Source organism: Salvelinus alpinus, chromosome 17 (genome assembly GCF_045679555.1).
Source record: "Salvelinus alpinus chromosome 17, SLU_Salpinus.1, whole genome shotgun sequence".
NCBI lineage: Eukaryota > Metazoa > Chordata > Actinopteri > Salmoniformes > Salmonidae > Salvelinus > Salvelinus alpinus.
Genome location: NC_092102.1, coordinates 44,728,277 through 44,741,239, shown reverse-complemented (window position 1 = coordinate 44,741,239; position 12,963 = coordinate 44,728,277). Strand labels below are relative to the sequence as shown.

General features: G+C 42.4%; 1 protein-coding gene across 15 annotated transcripts in view; it reads left to right on the top strand.

Moving 5' to 3' along the window:
* Positions 1–376: 376 nt before the first annotated feature.
* The window catches only part of LOC139543013 (ubiquitin carboxyl-terminal hydrolase 19-like), a 34,010-nt gene continuing 21,423 nt past the window's right edge, over positions 377–12,963 (top strand). For 12 of the 15 annotated variants that reach the window (XM_071349101.1, XM_071349100.1, XM_071349099.1 and 9 more), the window contains exons 1-2: positions 377–776; positions 1,801–2,098. In XM_071349101.1, the coding sequence (XP_071205202.1) occupies positions 1,948–2,098 (151 nt within the window). In that variant the 5' untranslated portion in view covers positions 377–776; positions 1,801–1,947. Of the gene's footprint in view, positions 777–1,800; positions 2,099–7,948; positions 8,289–12,963 lie in introns of those variants that run through there. The other 3 variants (XM_071349089.1, XM_071349090.1, XM_071349102.1) reach the window with 3 other exon arrangements.

The following is a 12,963-nucleotide window of genomic DNA, read 5'->3' as shown; positions in this document are numbered from 1 at the left end:
ATACATTGCATATGCAATGGTGGGGAGAGAGATGTGGATCACCTAAGGAGAATATCGTAAAAAATGGTCATGTCTAGACTAGTTCATGTCATATTCAACATCGCTCTATAATAAACCACATATAATAGGCCTGTTTTACTAATCTCATGCTCTGGTTTCATAGCTGCCTTCCTGTAGAACCAGCCAAGAAAACATTTGTCACATGGGAGAATCTCAATAGACATTTTTCAATTGCACAATTCTCGTGTCCCTCGCCTCCTTCTCAAAACCCATTGGAGGAGAAGGTCAAAGGGGCGGGACCTTTGCCTTTCTCATCCAATGGATTATTAGAAGGAAGCGAAGAGAGAGGATGCGAGGAGATTGCAATTGAGATTTTACCATTGTGCGGGGTTGGGTTTTACAGTGCCGCCTCAGCCTGCTTGCCTCCAGGAAGTGGTCAGTCTTCTAAGTGGATTTCGGTTTGGACTGTTTTTGTTCCTAAACAAAGTGCGAGTCATTTCCCGTGGGCTGGTAAGAGTAATTTAGGTTGAAGCGATTTATCGTTTTGTTTCCATTCACGTACCTATATTTGATTAAAAATATTTAGGAATCTATAAGAGATGGGACCTGGATAACGAGAATATTCTAGAAACACCAGAGTACGGGGTTTCGATTGCGGGAAGGGGTGAGCAGAGGCCCGCGGCCGTCAAGGAGCTTAGGGAGGGCTGAAGAAGTACGGACTCGCCGGCCATTGTGCACAAAGACGGGGAGACGACACTCCAAATTATACATGTTTTGTAAGTAGTCGGTCATACTGGCTAGTATTTTTAGAAATGTTCAATTATAAGTCATGAGGCGATATTGTCAATATGTATTGGTTGTTTAGATTGTCAACAACTGACAAACGTTAGGTAGCTAAATTAGCTAACAAGCTAATGACATTCGCCAGAACTGCTAGTAATTTAGCTAGGAAGATAAAGCTAGTTGGCTAACTGTTGTTAGCTTAGCTAACCTTAGCCGGCTAGCTAGATAGCCAGGTAACGTTAACGTTACATTGGCAATTTATCCCTGTTGTTAATGACATTATAGCGATCACCTGTTAACATTTTAATGTTGAATTGTCAGATTTAAAAAAAATAACTGATTGGCCAATGATCATTGATAGCCAAGTAACTTATTTTAGCATTTAGTTAGCTAGCTACCTAACGTTAAGTAACTGGTCGACACTAGCTAACAACTAACTTGCCGCATGAACATGACGCCATTGCATTGAGGGTAAAGAGACAGTGGCAGAAATTGACATAAAGGTTTAATGTTAGGTATACTATTATTAACCAAAAGCAATGGCTAAAGTAAACAACAATACTCTAGCTATCACTTAAAGACATTGTAGTTAACGTTAGTTAGCATTGTACCGAAGGTAACGTAGATATTTTAGAGTCACATTGTCTTGCAATCCAGGGTGCAACATCCAAGGCAAAATATTCAAGATAGCTAGCTAGATACAGTAGCTAATATCACAAATAGTTGGGATACTCAATAAGACAGCCACCCCAAGTCATCTTGGTAGTAAATGCAGAGATACTTATTGCAATGTTTGCAGACAGAATCCAATCTGATCAATGTACTGGGGATGTTTAAAATGTGAGTTTAATCTGAATGGGGTGAGGTTTCAAATTTGAATGTGTGCATGTGTAAATGATTTAATTGATCATATATTCTATAACCTACTATATACACCACAGACCACATTCTTTATGACTCTTATGTAGCTCTGCAACACTCATTCATAACTGTGGTGGGTCCCCTGACTCTTTTCAGGACCCCTGATTCTGTTCCGGGAGATTTCTGACCTGTATCATCGCCAAGATAGCTGGACCGGGTAGAAAGCGGCACACCTCAGAACCAGACCCCAGCGGCAGCAGTGACGCCGGCGACGGGCGGCCCGTGAGCGCCAAGCGCCTGAAGATGGCCAGCAGCAGTGAGTCAGGCCGGCGGAATGGGGGTCAGCGCGGCGCAGATGACAGCACCAGCAAGAAGAAGCAGAAGGACAGGGCCAACCAGGAGAGCAGGGAGGCCAAGCGAGCAGCAGCAGGGGCCAACGCAGAGCACAAGAAAGGTGAAATGTTTGAAGGGGAGAGATTTGTCTGTGGTTAACTTGGCAAGGCACGAGGGTACATCCCTGAGATGCTGCTTTATTAGCATTAGTAGATTGTTTGCTGAGAGCAAGTCTTTTTGCCTGCGTTTACACGGCAGCCCAATTTTGATATTGTTTTCCCACTTTTGACCAATGTGTTACTGGGAGCTCACTGCCTGCCCTCCAGGACATCTACAGCACCCGGTGTCACGGGAAGGCCAAAAAATAATCAAGGACCTGAGCCACGGCCCATTCACCCCGCTACCATCTAGAAGGCGGAGACATTACAGGTGCATCAAATCTGGGACCGAGAAACTGGAAAAACAGCTTCTATCTCCAGGCCGTCAGACTGTTAAATAGTCACCACTAGCCCAGCCCTGAACCTTAGTCACTGCTACTAATCGGCTACAACCCTGCACCTTAGAGACTGCTGCCCTATGTACATAGTCATTGAACCCTGGTCACTTTTTAATAATGTTTACGTACTGTTTTACACACTTCATATGTATGTACTGTATTCTAGTCAAGGTTCGTCCTATATAACTACTGCTGTACACACCTTTTCTATTCATATACAGTCTATTCACACCATTCTATATATTTTCTGCACTCTAACATTGCTCGTTCTGATATTTATTTTAATTTGGGGGATTTGTGTGTATTGTTAGGTATTACTGCACTGTTGGAGCTTGAAACAGAAAAATATATGTAGGTGACTTCTTTTGATTTGGCCAATCACATCAGATCATTTCACACAAGGTATTTTTGTTGTTGTTGCTGATCTCATTGGTCAGAAGACCAGTTAGTGAAGAAAAAAAATCAGCCTTATGTTGAGCCTATTTTGATTTGTATATGACATAAAATCTGATGATAAATGGGGGAGACTAGTGGTGTTGAACGGTACTTGAAGTTTGCTTTGTGTCATCTCTGCAGTGTTTTCCATTAGCGCCGTTGGCTAATCAGCCGGTTACAGACACATTTTCAGCCGCCTACTTTTTCCACTTCGTATTAAAGATGCATTATGCAGAAATCGATCCGCTATTTCCTGGTTGCTCAATTCTAATTTCAGTTTCTGTGACAAAACAAGCATGTGTAGTGTAGAGAATCATTGTACCATCTTAACTGCTGTGAAATACCTTTTCCATGAACAAATATATTGTTTTAGTGTTTTCATCTGTTTGAAGCTGGTGTACAAATCTGAACAAAAGACACAAAGATCAAACTTAAGAATGGGAAGAATAGAAATGGCGTACATAAAATAGATCTACTTCGAATTCTATTGGTCACATACACACGCTTAGCAGATGTTATTGCGGTTGTAGGGAAATGCTTGTGTTCCTAGCTCCAACAGTGCAGTATATGTACAGTAATAGTAAAATAGGATGGCCTTGACTAGAATACAGTATATACATATGAAATGGGTAAAACAATATGTAAACATTATTAAAGTGACCAGTCTTCCATTATTAAACAGTGTTCTATGTACATAGGGCAGCAGCAGCCTCTAAGGTACAGGGTTGAGTAACCTGGGTGGTAGCCAGCTAGTGACAGTGACTAAGTTCAGGGCAGGATACTGGGTGGAGACTGGCTAGTAATGGCTATGTAACAGTCTAATGACCTTTGGAAAGAAGCTGTTTTTCCGTCTCTGTCCCAGCTTTGATGCACCTGTACTATCCTCGCGTTCTGGATGAAAGTGGGGTGAATAGCTCGTGACCCTGGTGACTGCGGTCCTTGATAATCTTCTTGACCTTCCTGTGACACCGAGGTGCTGTAGATGTCCCGAAGGGCACGCAGTGTGCTCCCGGTGACGCGTTGGGCTGACCGCACCACCCTCTGGAGAGCCCTGTGGTTGCGGACGGTGCAGTTGTCGTACCAGGCGGTGATAAAACATGGCGGCCATGTCTATCGGCACCATACCACTTCTTAGACTTACTTTCAATGAGAATGACAAAACTATAACACGCATTTCTATGTGGATTTGGTCTGGTCGCCCAAAAAAGTTACATATTGGAGCTTTAACTAGGCTACTTTTCATTTACAACTTTTAATTCGCTAGTCTGTCGATTCCTCTCCTGCCATAATGACTGATAGGCATTTTCTGCCTGTTAATCACAAAGCAGCTGATGACAGGGAAACAGTCTGCTGTCTGTCCTGCTTCCCGGTCTAATTTGTGTGATGTGGTTAGTTGCAGTAGAATGTCTTGACACTGAGGGAGTGCGCATGATGCTTGTGAATTTGCACGTCCCGTGTAAATGTAAGTGGTAACGATGAGTCGAAATCCACCTAGCCATAATTATTGTTTTCTGGCACAATCGTTTATTTTCTTTCATGTGCTTCGCATAGCTGTCCACGTGGAGTCGTGTGACATTGGCTATTTGCTGTGCATTGATTGACAACTAGTCAACAGTTAGTGTATAAAAGGTGTCAAACTGACTGAATAAAGTCGATCTCTTATATCCCTTTGCCATTCATAAATCATGCAACGTGATTATACTGTATGTCTGTCGCATCGGGACAAGTAAACCAATAGTTTTTTTTTTTTTTTCCTGGGATGTCAGGGCTTGCCAGACAGTGACTCTGCAGTGAGTGACTTTCGTCTCGTTAGTCATTGTAGCCTACCGAATCGCTTCGGCCGTTCATTTGTTTCCCACATTTTTAATAGGCTTTTGGTTACCCTAACTTTTTTGGGCGATTATCTGCTGATACATTCTGAAAACATTTGATAATGGTGCCTATGGTTACCTGTCAGAATTATATCCTGACTATTTTAATAAATCCAATGGGTATTTGTTTTGCGAACTCGACCACCTCACGGCGCAACGCCTCTCCCCTATTTGACCTAGATAGTTTGTGTATATGTATTGATATGTAGGCTACGTGTGCCTTTTTTGGAAAATGTATGTAGTTCTGTCCTTGAGCTGTAGTTGTCTATTAATGTTCTGTATTATGTCATGTTTCATGTGGACCCCATGAAGAGTAGCTGCTGCTTTTGCAACAGCTAATGGGGATCCTAATAAAATACCGTTACATGAACGCCAAACACATTTGTTTTTGTTGTGGACTTAGAACACTCCTGTTGTTTTTCTATAAAAAAAACATGTATTTTTTAGAGTGAACCAGGAAAACGGAAACCTGAGAACTAACCGGCGAAAACAGAGTTTGGGAAAGAAAATTTATTAAATAGATTTTTATAGGGCTCATGTAAAATCAGAATGATATAATAAGTAAGACTGAAACCCTTCTATTTCAATTTAACCTGAAATATATTTTTCTAGATAATGTGGGCTATTTACCTCATCTTTTTCAGTTTGAATAAAATATATAGTTTGAGGAACAAACATGATTGTTGCAATTTATATCTTGCAGTAAAACTAGAGGTCCTGGATGGCAGGAAGCTTGGCCCCAGTGATGTATTGGGCCGGACGCACTACCCTCTGTAGCGCCTTGCGGTCTGAGGCCGAGGAGTTGCCATACCAGGCAGTGTTGCAACCAGTCGGGATGCTCTCGATGGTGCAGCTGTAGAACGTTTTGAGGATCTGGGGACCCATGCCAAATCTTTTCAGTCTCCTGAGGGGGAAAAGGCATTGTCGTGCCCTCTTCATGACTTTCTTGGTATGTTTGGACCATGGATAGTTTGTTGGTGATGTGAAACTTGAAACTCTCGAACTGTTCCACTACAGCCCTGTCGATGTGAATGGGGACGTGTTCAGCCCTCCTTTTCCTGTAGTCCACGATCATCTCCTTTGTCTTGCTCACGTTGAGGGAGAGGTTGTTGTCCTGGCACCACACTGCCTGGTCTCTGACTTCCCTGTAGGCTGTCTCATTGTTGTCGGTAATCAGGCCTACCACTGTTGTCATCGGCAGACTTAATGATAGTGTTGGAGTTGTGCTTGGCCACGCAGTCATGGGTGAACAGGGAGTACAGGAGGGGACTAAGCACGCACCCCTGAGGGGCCCCAGTGTTGAGGATCAGCGTGGCAGATGTGTAGTTGCCTACACTTACAACCTAGGGGCAGCCTGTAAAGAAAGTCCAGGATCCAGTTGCAGAAGGAGATGTTTAGTCCCAGGGTCCTCAGCTTAGTGATGAGCTTTGTGGGTACTATGGGGTTGAATGCTGAGCTGTATTCAATTATCAGCATTCTCACGTAGGTGTTCCTTTTGTACAGGTGGGAAAGGGCAGTGTGGAGTGCGATTGAGATTGCATCATCTGTGGATCTGTTGGGGTGGTATGCAAATTGGAGTGGGTCTGTGGTTTCCGGGATGATGGTGTTGATGTGAGCCATGACCAGCCTCTCAAAGCACATCATGGCTACCGACGTGAGTGCTACAGGGCGGTAGACATTTAGGTAGGTCACCTTGGCTTTCTTGGGCATAGGGACGATGGTGGTCTGCTTGAAACATGTACACTCCCATTCAAAAGTTTGGGGTCACTTAGAAATGTCTGTGTTTATGAAAGAAAATCTTTTTTTTTTGTCCATTTAAAATAACACCAAATTGATCAGAAATACAGTGTAGACATTGTTAATGTTGTAAATGACCATTGTAGCTGGAAACGGTTGTTTTTGTAATGGAATATCTACATTTATCATCAACCATCACTCCTGTGTTCCAGTGGCACGTTGTGTTAGCTAATCCAAGTTTATCATTTTAAAAGGCTAATTGATCATTAGAAAACCCTTTTGCAATTATGTTAGCACGGCTGAAAACTGTTGTCCTGATTTTAAAAAGCAATAAAACTGGCCTTCTTTAGACTAGTTGAGTATCTGGAGAATCAGCATTTGTGGGTTCGGTAACTGGCTCAAAATGGCCAGAAACAAAGACCTTTCTTCTGAAACTCGTCAGTCTATTCTTGTTCTGAGAAATGAAGGATATTCCATGTGAGAAATTGCCAAGAAACTGAAGATCTCGTACAACGCTGTGTACTACTCCCTTCACAGAACAGAGCAAATTGGCTCTAACCAGAATAGAAAGAGGAGTGGGTGACCCCGGTGCACAACTGACCAAGAGGACAAATACATTAGTGTCTAGTTTGAGCAATGTCCATGCATGTCTATGTATTGTCTGAAATTGAGATGTCATCCCTGATGGAGGGAGCTAATGCCTGATCACCAGCCACTCACGTTAGCTAATAGTGTGGCCAATGGTGTGGTTTTAGAGGCCCTCCTCTTGCTAAATGCATATAGGGGAAACACTGGCTGGTATTGGTAGGTATCATGCGCCTGTTGCTGCTCTGCTTAATGCTGAAGAGTTGTAATCCAAGCTGATGTAATGCCGGATCCAGGGAAACGGGCTTCGTCACGGTCACGAGAGAAAGCTGCTGTGCCTCTCCCTGCTCTGCTGTCTGCTGTTTCTAACTAGAACGCATTACCCCAATCAATTCAGAGGGCTGGCCGGCCAGCATGATTCTCCACCCACACAGCATCCTCCTCTTGCCTCATCTAGCTACCCTCGGTCCCATTGTCCACACTATATCCTTTGTGTCCTTCCAATGCCTTGGCTGTTGTCTCTTCCATTCACTGATTCGCACCAAGCACCTCCCCAGTTTCTTTCATATTTTAGTGGTGTAACACATTAGTAAAATTCCTATCATACTTTCAATGTATGTGGAACTATGTGCAAGTGACAGGCCTTTCAACAATTTCTAGAAAACGACAGACACTACAGACTAGCCTAGTGGTAAAAGCCATTTCGTTCAAAGGAGGACAAACGTCAATGCTATGGTGATGTCATAGTGGACCGTAGCCGGGTCTATGGAGAGGGGGGTCACATGGATTACAGCCTGACTGGGAGCCCAGCTGTAGAGGGGTTGGTGTTGCCTGGGACATTTTACAGCTTGTCTGTGTGTGTGTGTGTGAGAGCGAGGGTGTGTTGTATACTGTGTGTGTGCGCGAGAGAGAGAGTTGTATACTGTGTGAGAGAGAGCGAGGGTGTGTTGTGTGCGTGAGAGAGAGTAGTATACTATATATGTGTGTGAGATAGCAGGAGAATAAACAAGAGTCTGTAGTAGTGGTGAACATGAGCACCGTAGTAGACTGAGCTGAACTCCCATACATGACCTGCACGCACTGCCAAGAAGAGAACCCCAGGCTTTATGCTGACTCAAGAGAACATGAGGTTGTTTGAGGGCCTTTCAACTTAGAGGGCAGGTGCTGCAGCTTCACAGTGACGAAAGGTAGGTTGGCTGAGCATTGCCAATGTTTGTGATTTATTATTTCAGTTTAAAAACAAATTAGAATGAAGATTATTTATCTTATTTTGTATGTTTGTGAATTTTAACAAGCTGTCATTTGGGAGTGTCTCTGGTGAAACAAATGTTTTAGCAGTGGATTCATTTTTCTACCGTCCAAAGAAGTTCATGTTGAATGTTGCATTCGGAAATTATTCAGACCCCTTGACTTCTTCCACGTTTTATTACGTTACATCCTTATTAAATTAATCAATCTATACACAATACCCCATAAAGACAAAGAAAAAACAGGCTTTTAGAAGTTATTGCAAATAATTGTATGTGTGCATTTCTGTAAATCTAGTCTCTTGTGATGCTGCAGTATTTTTTAAGCCGTTTTCAGATGAGGAATGCATTGATCTATATCTTATGGTAATTGTATAGGTATAGTAAATCTAGTCCTCTAACTAAATTATATCTAGTCTAGGGTTGAATGGGGGGAACCCGGTTACCGGATTTACCTCTCAAAACCACTCCCCTTTTCCGGGATGAATAACTGAGCGAAACCGGTAAATTATTTATATGAACAGCATGGTGTGAAATGGAATTGATAAATGATATGCCATGGCTCAATCTGGCTTCTCTACGGCCTCGGCGTGATGAATCAACGCTCTGGGTGGGGACAAGACAGCCTGTCAGTATGGAGCGCAGTTCACAATGCTTGTAGACCTATCATCTCATCATGGTAACAGGTAGGCCTACATTTGCTGCAACATAATCTATTTTGCAGTAATATAATGACCCAATGCGCATCTAATTTACCCATCTCCGTCTGGCTTTCGGGGGTCACCTTGTTTTAAAAACAATTGCAGCTGCAGAGTTTAAAAACGGCATATTGCTGGAATATCGTTGCGTTAAATCAGCGCAGGCGCGAGCTCTCCATTAACTCCATTCAAATTGCATCCAAAATACAGTTGAAGTTGGAAGTTTACATACACTTAGGTTGGAGTCATTAAAACTCGTTTTTCAACCACTCCACAAATTTCTTGTTAACAAACTATAGTTTTGGCAAGTCGGTTAGCACATCTACTTTGTGCATGGGACAAGTAATTTTTCCAACAATTGTTTACAGACATTATTTCACTTATAATTCACTGTATCACAATTCCAGTGGGTCAGAAGTTTACATACACTAAGTTGGCTATGCCTTTTAAGCGGCTTGGAAAATTCCAGAAAATGATGTCATGGCTTTAGAAGATTCTGATAGGCTAAATGACATCATTTGAGTCAATTGAAGGTGTACCTGTGGATGTATTTCAAGGCCTACCTTCAAACACAGTGCCTCTTTGCTTGACATCATGGGAAAATAAAAAGAAATCAGCCATGACCTCAGGAAAAAAATTGTAGACCTCCACAAGTCTGGTTCATCCTTGGGAGCAATTTCCAAATACCTTAAGGTACCACGTCCAAACAATAAACACCATGGGACCACGCAGCTGTCATACCGGTCAGGAAGGAGACGTGCTCTGTCTCCTAGAGATGAACGTACTTTGGTGCAAAAAGTGCAAATCAATCCCAGAACAGCAGCAAAGGACCTTGTGAAGATGCTGGAGGAAACAGGTACAAAAGTATCTATATCCACAGTAAAACGAGTCCTATATCGACATAACCTGAAAGGCCGCTCAGCAAGGAAGAAGCCACTGCTCCAAAACTGCCATAAAAATGCCAGACTACGGTTTGCAACTGCACATGGGGACGAAGATCGTACTTTTTGGAGAAATGTCCTCTGGTCTGATGAAACAAAAACAGAACCGTTTGGCCATAATGACCATTGTTATGTTTGGAGGAGAAATGGGGATGCTTGCAAGCCGAAGAACACCATCCCAACCGTGAAGCACGGGGGTGGCAGCATCATGTTGTGGAGATGCTTTGCTGCAGGAGGGACTGGTGCACTTCACAAAATAGATGGCATTATGAGGAAGGGAAATTATGTGGATATATTGACGCAACATCTTAGACATTAGTCAGGAAGTAAAAGCTTGGTCGCAAATGGGTCTTCCAAATGGACAATGACCCCAAGCATACTTCCAAAGTTGTGGCAAAATGGCTTAAGGACAACAAAGTCAAGGTATTGGAGTGGCCATCACAAAGCCCTGACCACCATCTGTTACGTTCCCCAGTTTCTGTGTTGTAGCTTTTGTATTTGAGTGTGTGTGTTTCAGGAGATAGCTTCCTGAGTTCTCCCCAACCAGCTGATTGGTCGACCCCAGGCTAATTGATGATTGGAGCTGACCCCGCCCCCTCGTCAAGATGCAGCTGTATCCAATTAGACTCCTGAAGCTATATAAAAGCCAGTGTTCTGTTCAGGAGGAGGAGGAGATTGAATATTTTGGAGAGATTAGAGAGAGAGATTTTTGCTGGAGAATTTGATTGTGATAAAGTGTTGGTTGTTTCTCAAAGAGATTTGGTATGTACTATGTAAGTTGTTGCTGAGGGAGCTGATTGGTTATGTCTGTTATGTGTTATAGGACGCACTGTTTTGATTATTGAAATTGATTGTTCTGTTTCATTTGTTCCCAGGGGGGAAGGAGAAGGCACTTTGGGAGTGCTTAGGCAAGAGGCCCGCGGGCATACATATACCCGTAGTATATTTATTGTCTAGGCACACTAGGTAAGACCTGGGCGGACCACTCCCTGTATTTTGGTTAGGGCACAAGGTGGTGCTAAGTTAGGTAAGTTAAGTGGGTAGGCAGGTTAGATAGGAGAGGGGGAGCTTTGATATTTACTTTCTTTCCTTTGGTTCCGTCCAGCCCCTTTTCCCCATATTACCGTGTAGGAAATAAATCCTAGTAAACGGTAAATTCTGCCTTTGTCGTCCTTTCTCCCACCTACAGTTCATACCTCTTGCACTTCACAGAGAGTTGAGTTGTAGCAGGGAGTTGCGTTCCCTCTTCTCAGAGGCGTGCGTAACACCATCCTATAGAACATATGTGGGCAGAACTGAAAAGGCGTGTGCGAGCAAGGAGGCCTACAAACCTGACTCAGTTACACCAGCTCTGTCAGGAGGAATGGGCCAAAATTCACCCAACTTATTGTGGGAAGCTTGTGGAAGGCTACCCAAAACGTTTGACCCAAGTCAAACAATTTAAAGGCAATACACTCAATTAGTATTTGGTAGCATGTAAACTTCTGACCCACTGGGAATGTGATGAAAGAAATAAAAGCTGAAATAAATCACTCTCTCTACTATTATTCTGACAGTCCAAATTCTTAAAATAAAGTGGTGATCCTAACTGACCTAAGACAGGGAATTTTTACTAGGATTAAATGTCAGGATTTGTGAAACTGAGTTTAAATGTATTTGGCTAAGGTGTATGTAAACTTCCGACTTCAATGTAGATAATCCTGTTCTAGATATATAGGGCTATATACAGTATATATAGATGTCCTAGCCTCCCTCTTTCAGGTAATACATTCAATGCAGTATTAGCCTTATATTTAAGCAAATTTAATGATGGGTCATGTATAATAAGCTTATAGTTTATAGCATCGGTCTCTTGTGCAATAGGCAGGCACCTGTGCTCCGCTGGCCTCTCCTTTAAAAAATGCTCCTTAGCTCTTGGAGTCTCATGCAGGAACAGCTAGTCTAGAATAGCTTTGTTGGACATTTCCTGTACCAATAGACTATTTAAAGACAAGACACTTTTTTTTTGAGTGTTAAATACAGCAGCCAATAGAGCTCACAGGTAGTTTTGAAAGAAGAGTGACTGTTCGATGGCGGTAGCCTATAGCAGTTATTTATTCAGACCCATAACCACTCAATCTTCGCGAAGAGAAGTGACAGCTTTCTGCATCTAATTGTAGTCCTATATTATTCAAGGATGTCATTAGAATGATGAAGATAAATAAAATACGTTTACGGTAACTGTTGAAAGCGCGGAAGGAATGTAGCAACAATAGAGAGAGAACGAGGTAGGCTAATAACATTATGAAAGGTATATGCATCAGCCTACTAATTATACAAATAGGCCCTATTATTTTTCTGAATCTAAATCTAATTCGCTAGCCTATACTTGTGCAGCACATGCGGCCTACATTGTTACAAGAATCGCGTGTTCTCTTCTGCTTTATCGTGTTTTGAACAATGTGTGTAATTCCAGTCCATATTATACAGTAATACAGTTCACACTCCAAAAAGATTAGCCTACTGGAACTAGTTTCATTTATTTACCGAAAAGAGCACAAAGCAAGCTACGTCTATGGGCTTTTCTGTTTTTCTGTCGTGCGTAATGTGCAGGAGCCTATCTCATATGTGTATTGGATAACGGCACAATCATTTGGTCTTTTTTTTGGGGCTCGGGCTCATTATGTGGTTAATGTAGGGCTCATTAAATGTATTTAATATGTCTCATTAGACTCAGGTAGCATCAGGTCTGAATTTTCATGCTGATCAAAGCTCTAATCACATCCAGACATTTATAATGCTTTATAAAGCTTTATATGCTTTATAATGCTTTTGAATGACACTTCCGGTTTGGCGAGAAAAATAGCAGGTTACCCGGGAGAAAAGTGATTTATTCTCAGGATGGAACATTTTGTAAAATATCGGTAAAATATTCAACCCTTATCTATTCCTCTACGTCTAGCTGTACTGATCTGTTGTAGACTATTCTAGGTTGAT